Below are 25,778 nucleotides of genomic sequence, written 5' to 3'. Positions count from 1 at the left end.
GACAGAAACACCCACTGAGCTGAAGTCAACCAGATTAGGAGTACTCCTTAATTATCAGCCTCGAGCAGTTTATTTTGAAGATGCTGTTTTAAAGGAAAGAAACCGAACAGTTCAGAGACAGTTTTTCAATATTGTAGGAGGCTGGTGGTGAAAATAAAGCAGCAGAGTGAATGGCAGTGACAGGGCCAGACACTGGGCTGTGTTGATTGACACTGCCATGCTGTCATATTCCTTTTGATGGGATTAAATTGTCATGACCTCTCAGATATGGAAATTAAGCCACTGATCTGAGGCTTTGGAAATGTCAACATTATTAAATTGTGAGACCAGTTAAAGGCACAGTTCACACTTTTCCCAGGCTTTATTTCACACGACGGTACAGAAACTGTAATTTTATGAGCCTATAGGGCTGTCCTTGAAAAAGAAATTGTTATTCAACTACCAAAAATAACTACTAAAATAATCGATTAGTTGATTAAAGCTGAAGTAGGCGAGATAGATTACTATTTCTCTCCTCAAATGTTTTCAGAATCATCTTGTAGTGTACGATTTAGCTGTAAAATGAGAAAGTTTTTGACGCCGGCCCCATTATAAGATCTGTTGAAGGAACGCCAAGTTCCGGTCACATGACTGGAGCACAGACAATAGGAACTCTCTCTCAAAGAAATGACCTGTGATTGGTCAAAGTCTCCCGTCACGGGCTACATTTTCTAAAGCCTGAAAACAGAGACATGAGGAGGTGAAGAAGTCTAGTTTTCTCTCAGAACACTTGAATTACAATATTCTGAAAGGTTATTATGGAATTTTTGTCCAATGATGCCAAAAATATATACTGACTACTGCCACTTTAAATTGACAAATCTGTAAAACTAAATTACACAAAAGCACCACTTTAAATCTTGTGTTTACCAGAGATGTGCTCATAAGGTTCTTGGAAATATGTCGTTAAGCATGAAAAAAGCATAAGAAAAAAAACAAATAATTGACTAAAGTAATCGTATTTAAGACCAAAACGACTGATTAGTTGACTAGTTGACTAAGTAATTGACTAAAAGGGGCCCTCGAGCCTATTTTATTTATATATATATATATTTTTACAAGGTTTAATACTAAGGCTGGTTGCCTTTAACTTTAAGTACGTGCTGCAGCTGCCCTTACAAAGTATGTGCTGTTGCATGTAGTACGGTATACATACAATTGGAACATACTACTTCTTCATAACATTGCGCCTTGAACTTTGACCCTCTTGCTCATATATCTGCTGTGCAGAGGATTGTGGGTCAGAATAGCCAGATAAGCATGCTGGCCTGCATACTGTAAAATGTGACAGGATATAGTCGGACTTCCTGGTATTTTTAGCATACTGCATTTGACATACTATGTATTGGCACATACTAAATCTCTTTCTGGCATACTAAACAGCATGGTAGTATGGGGTATTGGAACGCATAGCAAGTCTCAAATTGTATTTTTCTAAAATATGAATTATAATAATAATAGAAACTGTCAAAAAGACATTTTATCCTGGTTCCACATTCTTCTCTGATGTGAATAGGCATTCAGATAGTGGCAGAAAGTTCCTCACATATAACAATACATGTAATAATTATCTGTTTTATTAAAAAGATATGATATTGAACCAAATGATTTGGCCAAATGGACATCTATCCTGTAGATCATCAGACAGGCTGCTGATTCTTTGGCCTTTTTCTTTCATTCCTCTCCCGCAGTGGTCTATCATAGCAGCTTTAATAAAAAGCTAATAAGTCTGCGGCTCTTGCCGTATACTTAGAGCGTGGATCAGAGGGGCAGAGGGGGGAACTGGGCTGTGAAATAGACTCCAGTTAGCTGATGGACACATGAATAGACTCGGATGGTTGCTTGTCACTCACACCGCCGGACCTGCCTTTGCTCCATCTCAAGTGAAAATATGAATCTAAATAGCCTGGAAAATGCATTTTTATATTTCTACCAATAGATCCCAGAAGTGTGCAGGGCATCATCACCATCATCATCATCATCATCATCATCATCATCATCATCATCATCATCATCATCACAGCCAGGGAGCCGTTTGAAGCGCGGATACATGTGTGTGTGTGTGTCTGTGTGTGTGTGTCGGTGTGTGTATGAGTGTGTGTCTGTGTGTGTATGAGTGTGTGTCTGTGTATGTGTGTGTCTGTGTGTGTGTGTGTGTGTGTTTATAGGTGTGTGTGTATGTGTGTGTGTGTGTGTGTGTGTGTGTGTGTATGTGAATGTGTGTGTGTGTGTGTGTGTGTTTATAGGTGTGTGTGTATGTGTGTGTGTGTGTGTGTGTGTGTGTGTGTATGTGAATGTGTGTGTGTGTGTGTGTGTGTTTATAGGTGTGTGTGTGTATGTGAATGTGTGTGTGTGTGTATGTGAATGTGCGTGTGTCTGTGTGTGTGTATGTGTGTATATGTTTGTGTGTGCATGTGTGCGTGTGTAAGTGTGTGTGTGCGTGTGTGTGTTAGTGTGTGTCTGTGTGTGTGCGTGCGTGCGTGTGTGTGTGTGTGTGTGTGTGTGTGTGTGTGTGTGTGCGTGTGTGTGTGTGCGCGCACACCACCATGCCTGCTCCTCCGTGCTCCTCCGTGCAGTAGGAGTAGCAGTAGGAGTGGTTGTAGTGACGCTGCTATCCAATGAGCACCGGCTTCCTCCGGACGGAGCGCAGCATCTTCTGTCTCAGCGGCACTTTTGCGCCAGACAAGTAGGAACGGTCGTTCACTGAGCACCCGAGAAGAAGAAGAAGAAGAAAACAGGGCTCCGGGAATTACTGAGGTCTATTTTGGCGAAGAAGACTCATCTCTTTCCTCTCCTTTTTTCCCCCTTCCTCCATCCAAACACGAGATTTTTTTGCAAAGATGAACGTTGGCTGCGTCATCCTGGCGTGCACCTTACTTGTGGGCGCTTCCTCGGTAAGATGAGTTAATTTCTCCGGCTAACAGTATCAGTGGAAGTGCTGCACTGCTGTACTGTAGTGCTTGTACTTGGTGTTTGGGCTTTGCAGCGCTGCGTGATCCTCAAAGAGTCTCACTTTCCCCCGCAGCGCTGCGCTAAAGGCAACATGATGCGTGTAATCGAGCTTAAATCGGCGACGTTTAAGGTCAAGAATATTTTTGTGTCTAAGTGCGGTGGAGGAAAAAAAGTCACTGACAACTCCCCATCCTCTCGCCTAAATCAACTGCAGTGCATTATTGCAGAGGACAGTGGGCTCTGGAGGGGCTTCTCCTGCTGTTGGCTGCAGCAACTTCCTTTACGCACGTCATTTCTCTCGGATTAATGGCTCTGTTGACGACTTGCTTGTTTGGTTTAGTGCTTATTTAAGAAGCATGATTCTAGGGAAGAAAACAACAACTACTTTTCATTCAAACTTAGGCAAATAATGCTCTGAAATCAGCTCAGATGGCTGCAGTATAGTTTGTTGAGCTGTGCTGATGTGCAGTCTGTATAATGCAACACATTATTTCCTTTATGAAAACATAAATGCATGTGATGAATGAGGTGTATCACTGTAAGTGCATTCTATGCAGGATGAAATGCCTGCTGGAAGAGCTGTGTGCCTGCAATATGCTTATAAATCAACAGCATAATTCTATGCATTTGGTCTCTTTTCACACACATGCACACACTCCCTGTGCTCTCTCTCACACTCCAGTCAGCTTGCTGTATGGATGTTTAGGGTTAAACATGTCCGAATGGCTCTGTTGATGACTTGGTTGTTTGGTTTAGTGCTTATTTAAGAAGCATGACATTAAGGAAGAAAACAACAATTATGAATTGCCTACTTTTCATTCAAACTTATGCAAATAATGCTTTAAAATCAGCTCAAATGGCTGCAGTATAGTTTGTTGAGCTGTGTTGATGTGCAGTCAGGGGTTTGCCTGTATAATGCAACATATATTTCCTTTATGAAAACATAAATGCATGTGATGAATGAGGTGTATCACTGTAAGTGCATTCTGTGGAGGATGAAATGCCTGCTGGAAGAACTGTGTGCCTGCAATATGCTTATAAATCAACAGCATAATTCAATGCATTTGGTCTCTTTTCACACATGCACACACTCCCTGTGCTCTCTCTCTCACACACTCCAGTCAGCGTGCTGTATGGATGTTTAGGGTTAAACATGTCCCTGCTAGCCACAGTCATCATCTTTATGATGGTCATCGTTATCATTTGTATTTCGCTCAACATGTGATCATCGTGATGGCAACATCTGTAACGGTGCATAATGATGATGGTTATTACACACTGCGAAGGTCCAAGTGCAGCGTGCTGTCGTCTGGAGCCAAATCACTCACCGCATCCAGAGAGACTGTGAGGTTCAATACCGGTCTGAAAAGGCTGCTGGATCAGTTTGTGACCCCGTTGCTGCGAGTCAATTTGCCAATGCTTAACAGCCCGTCTTGTTTGATTCCTCAGGGGAGTAAGGCAGGCCAGCCCCTCAAACCCCCGTGCAGACCCGGCTTCTCCCAGAACTTCTACACAGTGATTGTCTCCAGAGACGTGCTGCACGGCCAGAGCATCCTCAAAGGTAAGCTCCCCTCCGCTGGATCTCATTTATTGACTGATGGTATTTGCTATTGTCCCCAAACCTCATAGCGTGATGGAGTGAGTAAGTGTGTGTGTCTACATGTGAGTGTTGGGGGAGAAGGAGGGACATATATTATGGTGCGTGGCTCTCCATCACTCCTAAAGAAGGTCAGAACACACTCAGGTTGTGGCTGCGCAACATAAGCAGCTCATCTCGAGCACAGACGTGCACGTGTTCAAGCAGAGAGATCCAGTTGGGATGAGACGTGACAGCCGGTGTGTTATGCATCCTGTTCAAGAGTTGTCATTTGATATGGAGTTTCATTGATGAGTGAACACCTAAATTACACTGATTACAGTAAAAACAAATACATTTCTTCTTTTTTTGATTGACTAAGCAGCAGGCTGCTGACTAATTTAAATGGCCTGTTCCCTACTCTGCATGTTTGCAGCTGGAAGCCTCAAAACTTTTCATTTTATTCCCACTGTTCAGTGTAATACATGTTCCAGCCCTTTTATTCTTTCTGTTTTTCGGAGGAATTCAATTCTGTTTTCATCCGCTCCATTTCTTTTCAGTGTGCTGAATCTACTGCGAGGTTCATCTCCTGCCATTTGAAATTATGTTGGAGTTTTCTCAGCGTGTCTCTTCTATTTGCTGGTGAATCTTTGCCATAATGGAAAAAAAAAAAATCCCGTCTCATTCACACCCCAGGGTCCCCATTTGCATAATTGACACAGAAACAAAACCTTTGACGTTAACTGGATGTGATTCTATAACATGTTATATGGAAACCTCAATGAAGAGATGACCCCCTGGATGAGGAGTGCTTCAGCATTTCGCAGATTTTCATAATTTGGTTTTAACAATATGGACCCACTATTTAGTCCGTTCCTCCTATTGCTTTCCTCTAACCTATTCTACACTCACACTTTCGGGCAACATCTCAACAACACAGTGTACAATAAGCTCGGCTTTTATAGCCAAATATTTGTCCATTATTACGTGAAAAGCTGTTTGCCAGGAGGAAATGGCATTCTCATTGTAGCAGCTGTTTGAGTGTTTTCCGGCTGCAGGCAAAACAATTGGCTTATTCTGGAGGTTATTTTGTTATTTAGGAGGCTGACAAGGACAGTGCAGCTGGTCAGTGGGGAGCGAGTTTGCCTGAAGGGGCTCGGGGCTCAAGGCTTCTGCCTGTTTGGAAATGAGCTGAGGCGTCCTTAGTGACCCAAACAATGTTAACAGAAAGTGATGTGTCTAGACAGATAACGTATGTGTTGGTTTCTGTGTGTTATATGCACGTCTCTCTCTTGGGGGGGGCGGTGGCGTGTTGCACACACGTGACATGTCCTGGTGCACATATTAGCTGCTAACAACTCCAAAAAAAAAAGAGGCTCAACTGCATCAATTTGATTTACCTTATGTGCTACATCAGCTCCGGCTTTGCTTTCAGTCTCTTTGCTTTCATTTTGTATGTGTTTGTTCTTCGTGAAAATCAATCTGAAAGCCGTGCTGTCCTCCCATCTGACCACTCAAAGGGATCGGGGCTGCAGCAGCTCACAGTAAGTCCTCAAGCAATGATGAATGTGCGGGGGCTAGCCGCTCTGAAGGTCTGTTTTCTATACAGTGGGATACAAAGCGGCGGGAAGCCTTTAATACTAACGCCACAATATGTATAACCTGAAACTGTCACTTTCCACGGAAATGAATGGGCCGAGGATGAAACGAGGGAGGGTCCGGGATGCTCCAGAGCCGGCTAAGGGGGCTGCTGGACCGCTGTGGGCCGAGGCTGTTGTCTCCCAGGAGAGAGAGACAGTGAGCGATGGGGGAAGGACTAAAGAGCTGTGGCCCAGCAGGTGCAGTGTGAACCAGGCCTCTGTTTCCAGTCGCTGAACAATGTGTGGACCGCAGCTCTTTTCATGCTGATGTGGAAGGGGGGAGATGTTTTTTCCTCTATCTTATTGTTTGGATCGTGTGTGGGTACTCAATTACACCAATCTGAGTTCATTGGATGTGTTAGAACATGTTTGTGGATGCTCTAGCTACATGCGCCTTATGCACCATTGTGTGTGCTTCAAGGACCATACTGGTGTTTTATTGCACTTTCCGTTAATGCAGACCTTTTTCTAAGGCAAACTAGAGTGTTTTAAATGTTTGAATGTGTTACTTTCAAGTAAGCACCATGGGAAAAATGCTAGAGTTGACGATAGAGAGATGACAGGAAATGAGGTGTGAGGGAAATGGGGAATGACATGCAACATAGAGTAGGCTCCCAGCAGACGCGAACCGGGGATGTCGCGGTTAATGGTCGACGCCTTAAACCTCTATAGGGCATGCTTACCTTCTGCATTACATCATTACATTATTACATGGGTTTGGAGCCTATGAGATTCCCCACATTTTTGGCTTGTGACCCTTTTTAGCCAAAAAATGTCCACTCAGCAGTTCAACCAGAGTGCAATCTCTGAACCCATCAGCTATCAGTCTGACGATGGATGAGCCTCTGGGGGCAAGGGGTTATATTTCTGGGTTTCTGGTGAAGCCAGCAGATATCCAGGCCAAGACTTTCTCTTCCGTGCGCTGCTCATTCTGCCTTTCTCAAACCGGACCCTCCCCGCTCCATTTGTAGTCATACTCACAGCTGAATGAAGCACCCTTCTGTAAGGTGTAGGGTATAAAAACAGCGGCAAGCTTTGGGACGAACTTCCCTCTCTCCAACGGAAACTGTTGTATAGTTTCATAACCGTGGTTTTGTATCAAGCGGAGGCGATGTGCAAAGGTTCACAGTATTAAGTATAAAAAGAATATGCAATATACAGAGAAACTAAAAATAAAACTTACTCCGCATGCTTCTGTGGTGGCATTTCTTTTATTTTTTTGTAAACATCTTCTCGTTTTTTAACTCTGATATTTATATGCTTGGTTTTTGCAACAGTCCCTGTAAAATATACAACACTTTATAATCAAATGAACACGTCTACTGTTTTCTAGACTAAACGAGGGTAGATTTGATCCTAAATACAATGTAACCTTAAGTTGTCAACATCCGTACGACAATATTAAACGTCTATCTTAGTTCGAGCAGTTTACGTTTGTATGGGTAGTTGCACAGAAATTACATTTGTACGGAGCGTGTTCCATGACGAACACAAAACATGGCACGTTGCACGTGGCCAGTAAGTTGGCATCGACGCAGGCTCGCTGTTGGAGGGTTATACAACCCACTTCCACTCCCCGCTAATTGGTTTGGGATGGCACTTAATTTGGCGGACCCTCCACGCGAAAGCGCAAACGTAGTGGAAGTAGGTAGGGAGAGGGTGTAGAGGGCGGTTTGAGAAAGGCCCGTTGTTTACAGTCCGATTAGCAATTTTAAACCAATAAAAAGTTAAATTATCATCATCATCAGACGATAGCCGGTTGGTTCCCATATTTCATTTCGCCCAATGCGTTCAGCCTCTTTGCTCTCCACCCGTCCTGTTTACCTGCATTCAACCAAAGCCTGCAAAGCCGTGATTGGTCAATACTACTCGGAAACCACAAAACCAGAACGCTTCCGGTACCAAAATCTTGTCCCGTTGCTCTTGTTGATTCTTCATCTGAATGCAGAATCTGTTTATAGATATTAACCACAGTGTGATGTTCCCTTTTCATTTGAATGTTTTTAGAGTCCTGAAGAGGTAAAACTCTGAAACTTTAAATATTTGTGTCATTTCGTGACCCTGATGATTATATTTGTCTTTTTTTATTTGTTTATTTGACAGGGACAGGGCACAGCGTCTTCGCTGTACCAGAGTTAGCTATAAGCTAGTTTGTCCCTGACCCATATATATGCATATTGTAACCCGTTATGAGTCCCAACGCCCACGATGGGAACAACTGCTTTAAGCTATCTGAAAACATAAACTTGGAGATGGATGTGTTTCACTGGACAGTGACAAAATGGAAATTAATGGACACCAGTTCCACTGCCAGGAGGAAGGAAAACATGCATGACTTTGAAAACAGTCTTCAGTGATTTAAAGTAAATAGGTAGTAATACATTACATATGCTGGCTTCTTTTCTATAGTGTCCCCTGTAGGTAACGTGAGGTGTCTGGTCAAGACTTGAAAGGTCATTTTTGAATCGTAATGCATCATTATAGGTTAAAAAGGCTGTTATTGCTTTGCGGTTGACCATAAAAGACCTTTATTTAACTAACTGACAAATCTCTGCGCTGCCGCTAAGTTGTGCTGAATAAATCATCCCATGCTCCCGTGGACATGTTTGTCTGAGAGCTGGGTCAGGATTGGAGGGGGGAGGCTGTGGCACACAGGCGAGCAGACAGCCGGGCTTTGAGTCGCGATCCGTGCAGATTCCCGCTGTGGGTAGATAAGCCATGAAAAGAAATATTCCAGCGATTGCACATCGCTGTGTAAACCATCACCTCGCTCCGAGAGCCGGAACAGACACCTAGGAACACGGACAAGGGGACGTGGCCTCGGCACAAAAGAAAATTGATTTGAAATACAGTTCAGTGTGGATAGTGTCTCTTTAAGTCACCGTCAACGCATATTTGAAAAGACAGCAGTGATGAGTTTCACCCTTTGCCCCCTCGCCAGTCCTGAGAGACGGTGAACAACACTGCCCCGTGTGATTTAGACGCCCGTCTCACTGCATATTTTGCTTCATGTCGCCAAGATTATGTGACAAAGAAAAAGACTTTGATGGATTTACTGGATTGGAGAAAGCTTGTTTTTGGAGAGAAATCGATTTTCAGTTTTTCAATGTCGGGCTTTAGAAATGCAGCAGAGGACCACTTTGTTGTTGGCAAATGAGATAAAAAAATACTGATGGTACCTAAATGTTTTCTGGCAGACGGCATCACAAGATGTGTGTACTCCTTAACCAGGCATACAATATCTTTTCATAAAGACCGTGCTTCGCCACCTCGACTCCTTTCTGAGAGAACGGGCTTGTTTTCATTTTCAGTCCCTGCGTTGTCTCTTCTTGAATCACAGGAGATGAACTCGCTCTATGAAAAAATAAATGCACAAAGTCTTTCCCTCGCTTCCTTCATCTCAGGGCTTTTAATTTCAAATTGGGTCTTTTTTTTTCTATTGCAGTTAAAAAATTGCACACACTGTACTTTAATCTAAAAGATTAATTTAAGGAGGATCATGCCTCCATCAGCTATACGCTCTCGGCTTTGGATTTCCTATTGTTTAACTCCATCTCTAAAAGTTACACATACAAAATGACTTGTAACACGACCCCAATTAGACTATCTGGCGAGGAGCCATATCTGCTTTGAAACAGCCAGCTCGGCGTTTGCAGCGCTGTGGAGAACTCCTGACTCCTAACCTACTATCCAAAGTGACAGGGCTTTCATAAGTACGTCCAGGCCCAAGAAACTGAGGGGGTGGGGGAGGGGGGGGGATTACGTTCCCAGGCATTTGATAAGCGGGATGCCATTTTCCCTCTGACTCACGAACGTCTCTCTTGTCCTCCAGAGAGTCTTTCATCTCTGCAGCCAGGACCTGCAGTCTGTGGCGAACTGATAGAATACAGGTACAGAAGATGAGCCACATCATTTCTCTTTATCTCACCTGCCTTCTTACCGAACCTACGCTACTCTCCTATATCCCTCAAACTCCCCACAACATGACATACATGCTGAGCCAATTCCATCAAGCAAGCCACCCAAGATAGAGTACATGCCACGGCACAATCCTTTTCATCCTGTTTTGTAGTCATTTCCTCAGTGGGGGTAGTAAGTAAAAAAAGGGTTTTCTTGATAGATGGGAAACCGGCTGTCAGCAGAAATATTATTGCCTCTTGTCAGGTCTTCCATGTGAATTTTATTAGTTCTAGTGCGCTGATCTCCACTGAGCCCCTCTCGCTGTGTACTGGTATTAGCTTTAGTCTGATGGTTGGTCGCTGGGTCGTGGCATACGCTCTCATGGCGTTTCATTACAACCCAGATAGTTTCATTGCTTTCCACATCTGGTGCCCCGCTGAGAGACAGGTGATGATTCATCTCGACCTTCCTCGCATGCAGACGTGAGAAGCTGTCGGAGAAGAACCCCGACGCCTGAGACTTCCCGCTGCATTTTAAAAGCGCCGTGCGCGGTCTCTGTTTGCACTCTACCGGGTGAGGTTATGCGTAAGATCTACATCTTCTGACAAAAACAGAGGTGAGCTAATTGTGCCCCCGAATTCCGACCTTCAAAACGGAGCTAACCGCGATATCATCAGACCTCTGATTGCATCTGCAAGAGCTGCCGGCTGTGGGTTAAATCATGGGAGTTATTATGAGGGGGAAAAAGAAGAAAGGAGGCACTTCTGATGGTGTTAGCCAAAAAAGAGAGTCCTTGGCAAGGGATTAGCAGATAAGAAAGAGACTGTTGGAGGAGGAACTAGAGACTTGCTACTGTATTTCTGAAGTTGAGACAAGGGCAAATTTATTTAAAAAAAAAAAAAAGCATGCATGGACAAAATTTAAAGTTTCTTTAATATTTCTTAGAAACTGTCTGCAAATTCTGGTTTAACACCATTAATGACCTTGTATTCTGTGAATACTATTTGCATTTGTTATCGGAAACCTTTTTTTTAATTGCCCGCCCTCCCTCACAATCAATGTGTGTTAACACTTTGCATCCCATCCTTTAACGATCGGTGGCCTTGATTAAGACTCTATTGGCTTTTTTTGTTGCAATGCAGAAATGAATAATTTTCCCACCAGGAGACCTCTGCTTCACCTTTTAGCTGCAAGTGTAACCCCCCTCTCACCCTCCTCTTCCTCCTCCTCCTTTAGGCTTGAAGGATTTACATGCGTCTGAATATAAATCAGGCCGCCAGTACTGAAGTGGTGTTTCTTCAGCTCAAATTATTCACTTGCATGTTATCCTCCCTGTTTGTATTGTCGCGACAATGCACACTTCAGTGTCGTTTAGGTGGATTATTGGATGGTTAATTATTATTACAATTAATAGGAAAAAAGATAGGGCTTTATCTACAGTAACCCTGCAAGAAGAGAGTGAAAAGAGGAGAGTAAGAGCTCAGCACGAAGCTCGCCTGTCAGAAAATAATGTGGAAAAGCTCAGTTTGAACCAATTTTCCATTTCCGTTATCATCAGTCTGAAATTGTGGCTTTTCAAAGCTGCGATTGGCTTTGAGTCATGCAAAGCTTTCTTCCTCCAAGAAATAAAGTACATTGGGAAATACAAAGAAGAACTGACACATTGTATAGACCATAGACTGTAAATAAAGATGGACGACGCGTCCCTCCTTCCTCCCACTGTACAGAAGTGAAGCTGAAATATCCCAGATACGGGTAGATCTTGCCCTTTTGACATAATTTTGACCGGGCGGTGGAGCCGCCCCCACACCCGCCCAAACCAATTGCGAGCCGAGCACGGCCGTAGCTTGATAGCGAGAGAGAATCACAGCTGCAAATCATGATGTCTCACCCCCTTTTTACAGCATCAAATAACTTATTAAAACCGAAGTTAGCAGAAAAATGAACACTTGACGACACATCAGCATGATAAGAATATGTCCATTACCAGTTTCTCTAGTCGACCTCCATCAAGCCCTGTCTTGTGTGCCACTTGTGGGTATGAAGGGGATCTCTCTCTCGACTCAGGCGTTTGGAGAGGATCCACAAGTCCTCTGATCCATCCAGTCCTCCTCCTGGACACCATCTAATCCTTTCCTCAGTCTCCAACTCCCATCCTCCACCTGCCCTCTGTAGGGATCACCAGTGTTGAGCAAATTACTTGAAAACTGTAATCAATCACTCATTACACATCACTCATTAATTACTCAGCAGCATAAGCAACGTGTTACATTATTTGTTGATTTTGTACTCAGCACAGCTCCGTCAAATGTTCCTTTTACACACGCTCCCAATCCCACTCGTCTCACCTTTTATATTAACTAAGGCTGTCAAAGTTGACGCGATAATAACGCGTTAATGTGAATTAGTTTTAATGCCACTAATTTCATTAGCCTATTAACGCAACTTGGGATTTTTAGGTTGTAGCGGGCTCAGTTTTAAAGCTCGAGTGAAGATACTGGCAACATATGAAACTAGAAAACCTAAAGAATCCATTGGTACCAACCATGTCATACTAGTTTGTTGTGAAGGAGGCTAAATAATGCTAAGTAACGCTAAATTTTGGCGAGGAAAAACTGGCATGGCCATTTATAAAGCGGTCCCTTGACCTCTGACCTCAAGATATGTGTATGAAAATGGGTTCTATGGGTACCCACGAGTCTCCCCTTTACAGACATGCCCACTTTATGATAATCACATGCAGTTTGGGGCAAGTCATAGTCAAGTCAGCACACTGACACACTGACAGCTGTTGTTGCCTGTTGGGCTGCAGTTTACCATGTTATGATTTGAGCATATTTTTAATGCTAAATGTAGTACCTGTGAGGGTTTCTGGACAATATTTGTCATTGTTTTGTGTTGTTAATTGATTTCCTATAATAAATATACACATACATTTGCATAAAGCAGCATATTTGTCCACTCACATGTTGATAAGAGTAAATATTTGACAAATCTCCCTTTAAGGTACATTTTGAACAGAAAAAAATTTGTGATTAATTTGTGATCAATCATGATTAACTATGGACAATCATGCGATTAATCTGGATTAAATATTTTAATCGATTGACAGCCGTAGTATTAACGTATTGAAGTAGAAAAGGACATATTGTAGTTTAACAAGCAGCCCTACAATTCGGACCAGAAACTCCAGAAGTCCCGCTCTCACTGTAAAGCCGTGGGGTTCACACACCATCACACATCCAACTCTTAACAAAACTAGGTGATTCCTAAATGCGGCACATATCCTGAAGCTATCCGCCACCTTAAAACTACAAATCTGGGACTGCAGGCCACTCGGCAGGTTAAATAATTGTGCACTAGGGCAGACGTTTTTAATGCACTTGAAGCACTTTATCTAGTGGGTCGTTGGATGTTCCCTACAGGTGCTGGTGTTTTATCTATGCTGTTCTTGTGTGATTTTATTTTACTCATTTGTTTTATGCTTTTATGATTATTTTATGGGTATGGATATTACCTGTTTTATACTTTGTTTAATGTATTATCTACTTTATGAGTGTGTGGCTTAACTGTTTTCTCTGTCTTTGTTTAACGGAGCTCACTAAGTCAAATTCCAATCAATCATGTTGATATGGAAATAAAGTATTGAATCTTGAATCTTAAATGTGAGCTTAACCGTGGCTAATGTTAGCAAATAACTTGAAGCTGCTTTTCTTGTTATTGATTGGCATTTCTCCTCTTTTGTTACACACTAACACCTCCATCACCCGGCCATGCTAACACGTACCACAGCAGTCTGTCCACTGAATGCACAGAGGCCGAACTGACATTAACCAGCCCGGTCACACGAAAAGGCACGTGTATGACACTTCAACTTTATTACATTCATCATATACATACAGGTACATACATGAAATTTGACCTCTGCATTTAACCCATCCTAAGCAGTGAGCTGCTTTAAAGCACCCGGGGAGCAACTTGGGGTTCAGTGTCTTGCTGGGACACTTCGACATGTAGGCAGTAGGAGTCGAGGATCTAACCTTGTGGTTAAAGGACAACCTGCTCAACCCACTGAGCTACAGTCGCCCCACACACACACACATTAATGTGCACGGCAAAAGTGTGTAATAAGAACGTTCTTGCTTTAGGCGTGTTATTTACACGACATGTAGTCTGTACTGACTGCAACGTAACTGCATCTGCGTGAATATGCTCCGCTCAGAGCTAGTGACGTAGAATAAAAAGGGAGAAAGACTGCCTATGGCGGGAGGGGAGGTGGATAGATCCAACAAACACAGGACAGTGTTCGAGACCGGTGTTTTGTTTTGAAAGTTACGTTTTTGTCGTGTTTTTAGTGACATTGTGACATATTTTTAGTGAGGTTTTTGACGTGTTTTTGGTGACGTTTGTGACGTGTTTTTATTGACGTGTTTTCCGTACTGATGTTATGTTGTTTCTGTACGTATTGTACCTAGTTTACATACTTATTTTAAGGCCAACAGGATTTTTAACCAGGAAACCAGTGTTCAAGACTGGTGTTATGTTTTGTAATTTACCTTTGTGACGTGTTTTTAGTGATATTTTTTACGTGTTTTTGGCGTGAGAGAAAAATACCATGTCCCTTGTAATGTGTATGTAGCATTCATGTACTCAGATAAATCTGACTGTTCCGGGAGAGCACAGACTGTCCAAATGTGTAGTTACATTTCTTACCCCCCTCGCACCTGCACTCTGCTAAAACTAGCTTATCACAAGTAACTCCCTTGTATGAATGGACAATGCTTTCTCACACAAGCAGGGTGGAAGGTGTGGGTCACAAGGGGGGAAGGCTTAATCAAGGTTATAAAGAATGCTGTAGTGAGGGAGCTCTTTGTTTATGACCAGGGACTGTTTATTAAATCATTTCTCCAACATTGGTGACGTTTGTGACGTGTTTTCTGTACTGATGTTACGTTGTTTCTGTATGTATTGTACATGGTTTACGTACTTATTTTAAAGCCAACAGGATTTTTAACCAGGAGACCGGTGGTCGAGACCGGTGGTCGAGACCGGTGTTATGTTTTGTCATTTACATTTGTGACGTGTTCTCCGTACTGATGTCACATTTTTTCAGTGCGTATTGTACTAAGTTTACTACTTACTTATTTAAAGGCCAACCATGATGTTTTTCCTAAACTGAAGTGGTTTTGTTGCCTAAACCTAAGTGAGTGATTTTGTTGCCCCCTGCTGGTACTGCACCTTCATACAGGCGTGTAATATTCACGCCTCGACGAGGCAAAACGTGACCCTGACACGCTATCCTCTGGTGGACAGGCGGGTCGGTTACACGCTTCAGCATGATATCGGGTTGTATTAACTCTCCATCAAACTCCCAGTAAGACAGTGAACAAGCTGATCATCATCTGCACATTCAAGTGTTGAGCTGTAACAATCTATGAGAATCTCCACCTACCTTATCTGCCCTCTTGCTCAGCTGTACCTTTTTGTTTTTCTCCTCCCCACCCCCGCTCCGCTCCTGAGTCAGGGGCTCAAAGTGACAGATAGCCTCTCACTTTATTGATGAATTACGGCCAAGCGGTTTGACCTTGTGTTGCCTCTTGACCTCTCATGTTCTCCAACACTCATATCCTCAGTCTGCGGCAGTGGAGGAGATGGAAAAAAAACGGCCCAATCAAAATGATTTACGTTGGGCTCGACTCAACACATAGATCCTTCTAAGCTGCTGAATGCATCTCCAGAGGGCCGCTCTGTATTCTACTGTACAGCCATTTCTGAAGCCACGGGGCTTTTGCTATTCTATCGCCTTAATTAAAAGACTACACTGTCGAGATGCCTTTGTTCTGCAAACTCCAATATCAAAAAGGTCCCTCGCCAGAGAGCAGCTTGTGCTCTACTTTGTCCTTTGGATTAATTCAGCCTAGAATCTATATTTGATCAGGGCGCCTGCGTGCGCTCGTTTTCCCCACATTTTCTTGTTCATTTTCGTTTAGTGCGTGAGCACACTTGTTTATTTATATACGAACACAGTATATTTTGTGCATTGTGTGTGTTTGTGTGTGCACGTGTTTGTAGGCAGCGCTCCATCCAGAGAGTGATTATCTTAAATGGAGAAATTAAAGGATTACAAACCAGCCCAGTAATCCAGCTGTCAATCTCACGGCTCATTAGTAAGCAAAGGAGAGGGATGAGGGAGAGAGAGAGAGAGAGAGAGAGAGAGATGTACAGCACACTGAGAGAGAGCGAGAGAGAGAGAGAGAGAGAGAGAGAGAGAGAGAAGCATACCTGTTTACAGTGGTAAAGCTGTAAACTTGTCAATCAAATAGGAAGGAAGGTTTTCTGTTTTCACATATTAATTAACAACTTTCATTACGAAAACAGAGGCACGATTTCACCTCAGCAGCAGAGATGAAATGCCTCACAGTTAGAGAGATATTTTCTCTGTGATTTAAAGCTGCAGTAGGTAGGATTGGAGCAAATATGATTAAAAAAAGTTATTTTTATAATTCAATTCACTTCATTTTTATATAGCGTCAAATCATAACAGAAGTTATCTGAAGATGCTTTTCATATAGAACAGGTCTAGACAGTACTCTATAAGACGGTCACTATATCCTGACAGTATTGCATGAGACAGGTAATCTGAAAAAAATCATGTTCCTCTGTGTCCTCCGGTGCTCCTATTGGCATCTGCAAGATTTCACAGACCGGAGGAAAACAACCAATCAGAGTCAAACGGTCAAACTAGGCAGCGCTGATTAAATATGAATCAATATTCTGTTACTGTAATGCCTATTTCTCACCTCAAATGTTTTCAGAAACATCTTGTAGTGTACTGTTTAGCTGTAAAATGAGCAAGTTTGTAACCAGGCAGCCATGTTGAGATCAGTTGAGGAAATACCAAGCACCGCCCACCAGCCGGAGCACAGCCAATAGGAACGCTCTCTCTCTCTGAAATGAACTGATTTTTTTAAAGCCTGAAAACAGAGCCATGATGAGGTGCATCAGTCTAGTCTTCTCCAGAGCACTTGAATTACAATATTCTGAAAGGTTATTATGGATTTTCTGCCCAATGATACCAGAGACATTCTGCCTACTGCCTCTTTAACTGTAAAATTAAATTTTCCACAAACTGCTGAAATCTGAAAAAGATGATGTTTATTCAATTGCATATTTCTGTGTTAGTACACTGAATGAAAGCAACAGGAGCGTTTAATATTTCTCCTAATTTCTTTTCAAAATCAGATTATTTGCACTCTTGATTGTGACTCGGCTCCATGCTCACAAACTGGCTGCTAGAAAAAGGCAAACGTTGTCACGCCACTCAGCTGCTTGGCTTGAGTACATTAAAGTGCATTAGGATGTTCACTGGAGCGTGACTCCGTGCATTAGAATCCATTTTAAGGATTGAAATTGTTATTGTACCTCTTACTAGTAAAAAGTCATGCACCAAGCGCTACCAGAGGTTATTCGAGGCTTGTTTCACTGTTGCTTTCATTCACCGTTTTAAATAGCAAATGAATGAGTGCGACTACAATGACGTACACGGCGACATATAAACTGTCTGCGTGTGCGCTGCAGATTAGCCTTGGTGTTGAAAGATATACAGCTTCTCTGCCATTTTTCACCAGGCTCTGAGGCACATAAAAGAAACAGTTTGGGAAACGATGGCACCATAAAAAGAAAATAGAAACACAAATCCTGATTCCATCATGGAAAAAAGGGGGGGGGAATTGCATCTCCTAGGGCGGTGGCGCTTTTTGGATTTGATTGTATCACTTTGCTGTCTATTTTGATCTAAAAAGCTGGCTGTGTGCACAGGCTTATTTGCTCATGCACTTGGGGATGCCCACTCGCTGGGAACTATTTCTTATTCATCTCATTTAATTTGAAACTCACCATTCTCTTTCCAATTAGAGAAAAAAAACGTTTCTTTTAATCTTGTCATGTTATAGATGAGGTTTCTAGGTGTATTTCTGCTAAATGCGCGCTACCTCTTGAGCAATGACTTGTCTCGCTTCGTTGAAAGAAATCCGATTGCTACTACAGCAGAGGGATCTCAGTCACACTTTCTACAGACTGTCTGTTTGTAAGAGCTCATTCTGGCGAGGATTCAGATGGCTGATTTGGAAATCACAATATGGGACCATGCTCCATCCTGTTGTGATGCAGATTTGTCTGTGGGAGGCCGACAAATCTGCAAAATATGCTTTGCTGACCAGAATAAACAGAAGATATTCCGCCGTAGAATTGTAATACGACTTAATCCGTCCTGTTTCCTGTTCCCTCTCATCGCCAGCTCTAATGTCGCTAATCTTTTTATGTTTTTATTACTGACTTTGCTTTCTTACCATGAACACATTATCTCAGCCGTCTGTCTGTCTGCTTCTCTCTCTCTCTCAAAACCTGCGGGAGCTCATCATGCAACCTCTGACTCCCTCCCTTATGAATCCATTTCCTCAAAAACTAAGACACCAAACGAAGCACGACTTACTACTCGTCTGATTTATATTTAGAGCTGCACTCACACGAGAGCAGGTCACATACACAACTTGTATCCCGAGCACATGCACGTACACACACACTTACCGCAGATGTTAATTCATAGTAGCAGAGTCCCCTGTAGGTATCCGCACAAATGTTAAAATGTGCCATTATACTATTAGCTCTGACCTCCTGATGGGTTCGGTCTACATTATAATAACCCACCTGCAGACCTGTACATTTCTGATCTCTGCTAGAGGAACGTGCTCTCAGTAAAACCGCGGGGGGGGGGGGGGGAATATTATTTTAAATGTGATTGTGCCTTTTGTTCCGCTTTCTTCACTTCCTGACATATTTGTGCGTGAATTGGAGAGAGGCACACTGTAAACACCCGTGAGAAGATTATAGCCATCGGCCAGCAACAGACAGGAATCCACATGAAACATCATTACCATGCCAAAGATGTCCCAGTTGCATTCTCAAACGTGTCTTTTGTTGTCTCTGCATAACAAGATGGAGTTTTTTTTTTCAAATATTGCTTAAGCTTGACGGTTTGGCGTCTTTATTTAGTGAGACGCTGTTAATTCATAGAAGTACAGAGGAAAATCTGGGGTTGAGAACCCACTTTTTTTGATTGAAATACGGGAGCAAATCAATAGAGCCCTCCTTGCTGGCAATGTGCAACGCAGACACATGCTGGTAGCATCGATCACAGCTTCAGAAGAATCACAGTTTTCCTCCCCTGCTGCACTCTGTCTCTCTGTGTGCCTCCCCCTCCCCTCCCCTCTCCATCTCTTTCTCTTGTCTCTTTTTCTCTCCGTTGCCTCGTATAGGTTTTCAGATAAAAATAATAGCTCTGAGAACCAACAGAGAGGCATAGAGGAGGAGGAGGAGGAGGAGGAGGGGTGGTGGTGGTGTTGGTGACAGTGTTTGTGCTCTGCACCACAACCCAGCAGTAAGACAATAAGAGCCAGTCTGACTAACTGTGGCCTCTGGGAATAGAAGCCGTCTTATTGCCATAAACAGCAATTTAGCCTGGGTAAAAGAAAAAAAAACCCGGATAGCCATATTACTGTGTCATCATGATCACAACCACCACAGGGCTGTGGCGAAGTGAGTGATGGCTAGTAACATCCTGCCACCTATTTAAATGCCGCGTCAAATTTATTGCTGTGTAAACCAATCTAGCATCAAGGCTAACCCAAATGATGATGCGTCAGAGCTGCCGCAGATAAATGAAAGATGTTCGACACCAGCTCTGTGCTCATTTATCGCCGCTGCCTGCGTCGGTTAAAAGCAGAGGGATTGTTATGCTGATGGAATTTGCATACAATAGCTCACGTCCGCACCTGAAGCATGTAGGTTTTTGATTTGCAGCCCACAGGTTACTGGCTGAACATGCTGCAGTCATTTCTAATGTAGCGTTCTAACCAGAGGACGTGGAAGGCTTTGAACAGCCCACTAAAAGTATCATGAAGCCGAGAGTTTAACATCCTGGTTGAATAAGCTCTGCTGCCCTGCGGGGCCGTAGGCCGACTGTGTATAACTCACCTGTCATGAATAAACATCCGCCATCCGTAGATATCTGGTGATTTCGTGTGGTGATTCACAGCTTGATTTGCATTTTTGTTATGCCGTTCCAAGATTATATTAAGCCGCTGAAATGCCACGTGATGCTTTGACCACAGCGATGGTTCTGCCTGTTATTTTTAACCGATAGCTTCTCCTGCTCGGGTCAGTTTCGGGCCCCGTAGAGCTCATTATCGTAGAGCTAGGGTGGATGTTGGCAACAATACAAGACCCTCCTCCACCTTCGGGCCCTGCAGCATGTTAGATAAAACACGAGGAGGAGTTGGAGGAAGGCCCGAGCATCAATGCAGCGTGTATGATCAATAGCAAGCTGCATAACGGTGTATGCTAAAGAGTAAAGAATGACCTTAAACTGTGGCACATTTACAAATGCTTTAACCCTCTGAGACCTGTTTTTGGCATTTTTAGGGGGGGGACAAGGGTTCTTTAGTGGGACATAGCAGGTCAACAGTATATGTCACATAGAAGTGATGCACATCATCTCAAAGCTGGGAACCTGAGGGATTAATTTGAGATACAGCTCAGTGCTGTGTGTCAGGTTGTTCTAGTCATGAATCAGAAAAAAACATGAATTAGCTCTAAAACTGAGCCTGCCACAGCCTCTGAAAGACTCTAAAGTTGGTTTGGTGTTTGGTGTGTACAGTGAGTTCATTTCCATGGCAATCCAGTACTATCTGTGATGTCGAGTCTCTGTAAAGATGTTAAAGTCAGATCAAAGAGTGTGTTGGTGGCATTAAATTTCTTGAACTGAAATGTGTTAAATATTAAGTTCTTTCATTGAACACTTCATGGCTGAATGAACTGAATTGGAACACTGAAGTCTTAATCTCCGGTGGATGTTTTAATACTACAGTTTGTCTCTATGTCGTCCACAGTGGGACTAAATGGATGAATCACAGCTGTGGGTGGGATACTCACTTGTTCCCTACTTGAACATTCACGCTAGTGATTCTGCTTCCCGTGACGCACATCGCTATTCTCTCTGTGTTTACTCCAACTCATATTGGATTTACTACCTTTCACTTTCAAAATGATGTTAGAATTAGGGGGCATGCCTTTGCTGCTGCCCTGTTAACTTAGCTTTGCCTCGTTTACTAGTTTAGCCTTCAGTCACCCACAGTTAATATCGGGGCCACACAGCCTGCGTGAGCAGCGCAGCTCAGGTGCCGCTCAGGCAGGTGTTGTAGAAAATGCAGTGACTTGCACAGTTCTATAAATGAATAGAGTAAAGGCGTGTAATTGTGGATTTATTATTTACAAATGAGCACACGCTTCTGAACTTGTTTATGTCAAAAATAAATAGAAATGATATTCATAATGAAATGAAGTGGCCATAATGAAAGGCAAACTCTATGTAGAAAGGAAGGGCTGGCAGGAGCAGCACAGCAGCAGCAAAACTATCGGTGTGGACACCACACACACGAGAGACGCAACAGTTCAGCGAAGTAGCCATCGCGCACTGCTGACGCAGGCGGTGTGGCCCGGGTGTTACACAGCCTTGCTAACTATATTATATATTATATTACGATGGTTTGTGTTAACTGTTAACCTTTGCAGATCTTTCTTTTAGAGAGCGGTGTCCATCAGTTAGAACAGCTTATCTCTGCTAACGTTACCTTAGATGTCATGGGTACTCACCTTGTCACTAACTTTTCTTTGAAACTGGGATCTCTTGCCATAACTTAAATAGAATTTTAAATGCAGACCTGAAGATAATTATTCATAAATTCTTTAGTTGTTCTTTTGGTTTGGTGATATGAGCGTTGTTTTAGGACATGTAGTTGTAACGTGGTGAGAACTGTCTGCTCCTGTTGAATGCCTCTCTGCGCTTTGGGGATTGAGTTTTGCATGTCTGATGAAGCGACTTGTTGAACAACCTGAATACTGAATATGTTGTGTGTAGTTAACAGATTTTGCTCTCTGCGTCATTCACATTTCACCTGCCAAAATGTTTATCACAGAGAGAGTAGCTGCCATTTTAACAGGAAAAGTAATTAAAAGAAACTGCTGCCCGCTTCGATGTTTCTGTCAGTTAATGTATTTTGGAGAAGGCTGCACACAGTCACACACAGGCCAAAAATACTCGGATATTTCACTCCCTCATTAATCCCAGTAAAAACATGTGAATACTTGCACTTCAATCCTAATTCGCAGCGTGTGTTTTTCATTCTAATTTAATCAAATCTTAGCATTCATTTTCTCAGCTGCCAACAGAGTGTAAAATGCAAAATAATCACTTTGTCTCGTTAATAGGCGTTAACAGAGACTGGCAGCGCCAAAATGTAAGCTGGACCCTGCGAGTACTTGAAGATGCTGTTTTCACAGTATTCTCTTAATCATCAACCCCCCTCCAGTTATTCACATATTTAATATGCAGCAGCTACACTTGGCACAACACTTTTACTGTATGAACCGCGTCCAAAAATGAATTGGGGATCGTTACAGATATGCAGACGAATTCTTGCATTAGAGACCGTAAAGACTTTAGTGAATTAGAGTGACCATCTACACTAAATCTGCTCACACACACACACATATAGAGACTGACGGAGAGAGACAAGATCATTTTATTTACCGGTATGATTCTATCAAGCAAAGACATCAGTAATTGATCACACATGGATCACTAAGCCTCCTCTCCTCTCCTCTCCTCTCCTCTCCTCTCTCCTCTCTCCTCTCTCCTCTCCTCTCCTGTCCTCTCCTCTCCTCTCCTCCTCCCCTGTCTGTTTTTATTTTCTCCCTTTCTTCCGCCAGGAAGACTTTTAGATCCAATTTGCAGTCCTCGCTGTGCCTGCGTTACCATCTTTCTCGACTTCAGTGTATTCACCAGCCTGAAGCTCCGTGTGAACTTCTCTTCACACACTGGAGATGGTATCTGTCGTTCCAGGGAGAAATGGAGCAAACGGGGAATAAGATGTTGACAGTGGACATCCTTTTTCACTATTTTACAGAACATATGATACATATATGTGTACTGTATGTCTGCGTGGCAGATATGTGTGTCCGCACGCATGCTTGAGCTTCCCCTCCCGTTTTCCATAATCTTACCACACACCACCACAAGTCAGAAGCAGGGCCCTTGCAGGCTGCATTCTAAATACTCTCAAGGCTGGAGGCAAAGCAACATGAATTTCAATGAATTATTAAACAGGATTATTTATTTACTTCCTCCGCACCCTGAACCACCTAACTGGCAAATCTACATAGCATTTTTTCGAACCTGTGGCACATTTGTATGCATAATTTACTCTCATGGCTGAATATTTTCTTTAGGATGTCGAGTTTAGTCTATTCCCCCGCGCACCGTTGGGAATCAGCCCAGTGGATGTTGAATTTTGTAGTACTATTATTCTAATGGACTTTGATTGTACTTTGCACTGCGCTTATCTTCATGATTGATTTTGAAATGTCAATTAGCATATTTATTTCTTGTGGCCATAATGTGGCGCCTCTGAATTTTTGGTTTGTTTTAGATTAATGACATTGTGCGAATCAAGTGGCATTGTTCTGGTGGGTGAGGATGTACCAAATGTATGTGTGTGTGTGTGTCAGACTGTGTTGGCAGTGGGAGAAAGAGATGAATAAGCGAGCAGAGGACTGGAGCCCTGCCAGCCTGTGAGACTCCGGCGCACTGCAGATGAGCCAAACCTCCATCCATTCACATGTAGAGCGCTCCATGGTGGGGTGACGACATGCTCCCACCGCCGGCTTGTCTGTCAGAATTTATATGTATATGTTGACGCACACTGTAATTCTGTAGCAGTTTCCATTAAGAGATATTGTGCCATGATTAAATATCAATCTAAAGCTCCTGATCCAACAACCTTGGTTTCATTATGAAGTTTTAAATGAGAAAATCTTACCAATCGCATGGTAAACATCATTATGTATTTATAAAAGCCTGCCTTGGATCATTAACGGCACAGCACACATCAAACATGGCACCTTAATAACTGGCAAACAGCCCACGTGTAAGTGAAGCGCGGGGTGTGTGACCTATGCAAATAGCACACAGATGAAATGTAAATCAAGGTAAATGAGATGACACCTCCATTCCTGCCATACTGAGCAGAACCTGTGCAGGTTTCTTTACGTTGCCATTCATCTGGTGTGATAAGGAGTGTGTGTGTGAGTGTGGGTCAGAGACATCGGCAAGACTAACACTGCAGTGATGGAGGATGCAGCTGGAGGGCAGTTAGATTACAGCAGGATCCTCCTGATATTACTGCCAGGGGTGCAACATGTGCCTGATAGTGTTTTGTATCAGGGCTGAATCAGTTAATGAATGGACCCCTCAGGGCTAATAAATGCACATGAATGGTGGTGTGTTATTCAGGATTTCTCTGTAAATACTGCCAGTCAGGCGCAGACACCTTGTCTTCTACTAGGATTTACGATTATTGAGGAACTCTTTGTCAGTTTTACTGACGGGAGTTCTGTAGAAACTGCTTATCTACTAACATACACATATTTCAAACACTGTAAGAAAATACATTTCTGTGGCTCTGTGAGTCTTTGCAGTTACCTGGACAGCATTTTATTTGAATATGTATTTATTCACATACTGCGCTGTATAGTACATCTATTTATTTGAGATACAAATTCATGCTTGTTAAATTTGCTCACAGCGAAGAATTTTCAAACAAGCTTTCGCTTGTCAAAATCTTTATCCGAAAGTCAGATTTTAAATACGAGATCAGAAGTCGATTTTGCTGTAAAAAGATATGCGAAATGCTAAGATGAAAAGTCAAGCGCAAATTGCTTTCATTTGGATGTGAACCCAGAAAACCAAATTTCAGAGGGAGCAGAAAGGCAAAAAGTCAAAGTTGCCCTCCCACACAAAGGAAGAAGCGAACTTGTGTACAGCTGCAGCTGTACGGCAGCACACGGCTGCCACCATGACAAATACAATCTGCTCCTTCTCATTTATAATGAGAAGTTTTCTGCTTTTAATGAGATTTTTTTTGTCATTAGATACTTTCATGATGTGTTTTTCCCCATTATTATGACACCAACAGATAATATGGAGAAACTTCTCTCATTAAAATGTCACACCAACATCTCGTTATAACAAGACACTGTGACTCCAAAAAGAGAAGTTAGTATAATGCGGTCACAAGGAACATTCACATGGTCCAGTCAGAGGACGATGTGAAGATATAGTAGTCATTGGAAATCTATTATTTCTAGAGTTGTCCCGATACCGATTCCAGTTTCAAAAATGCGTCCAATACTGCCCAAAGTTTGGAATCGGGTATCGGCGGATATTGGCGGGTATCGGAGAATACGCCAGTCTATGCACCGATACCATAATTCATTAACCCAGAAAGAAATCAACTTGTTCAACCAGATATCAATTCTTCTGCCACTCCAAAACAGTAGCCTTCACTGTGCTGGCACCCTGGATGTATCATGGCTGCCACTTGCAACTACTGTTTTAGAGCAGTGAAGAAGAACTGATTGCAGGTAGTTTGTCACAGCTGTTAAATAATAATAATAATAATAACTATATTTTTTCATCACGCTGGTATCAGATCGGTACTTGGTATCAGCCAATACCGCAAGTTCAGGTATCGGAATCGGTATCAGTAAGGACAAAA

General features: G+C 42.8%; 2 protein-coding genes across 3 annotated transcripts in view; one reads left to right on the top strand and one right to left on the bottom strand.

Annotated features, from left to right (window-relative positions):
* LOC119492355 (inositol hexakisphosphate kinase 2-like) overlaps window positions 1-25,778 on the bottom strand; it is a 1,011,171-nt gene that overhangs the window by 430,257 nt on the left and 555,136 nt on the right. The gene's annotated exons all lie outside the window — the stretch shown is intronic.
* The window catches only part of cdh4 (cadherin 4, type 1, R-cadherin (retinal)), a 255,715-nt gene continuing 232,484 nt past the window's right edge, over window positions 2,548-25,778 (top strand). Inside the window, exons 1-2 of one of the 2 annotated variants that reach the window (XM_037774104.1) lie at window positions 2,548-2,933; window positions 4,441-4,552. In XM_037774104.1, the coding sequence (XP_037630032.1) occupies window positions 2,880-2,933; window positions 4,441-4,552 (166 nt within the window). In that variant the 5' untranslated portion in view covers window positions 2,548-2,879. The remainder of the gene's footprint in view (window positions 2,934-4,440; window positions 4,553-25,778) is intronic. The other variant, XM_037774170.1, reaches the window with a different exon arrangement.

Source organism: Sebastes umbrosus, chromosome 1 (genome assembly GCF_015220745.1).
Source record: "Sebastes umbrosus isolate fSebUmb1 chromosome 1, fSebUmb1.pri, whole genome shotgun sequence".
Taxonomy (NCBI): Eukaryota; Metazoa; Chordata; class Actinopteri; order Perciformes; family Sebastidae; genus Sebastes; species Sebastes umbrosus.
The sequence above is the reverse complement of the archived record's forward strand: the minus strand, read 5'-3'. Positions and strand labels throughout refer to the sequence as shown.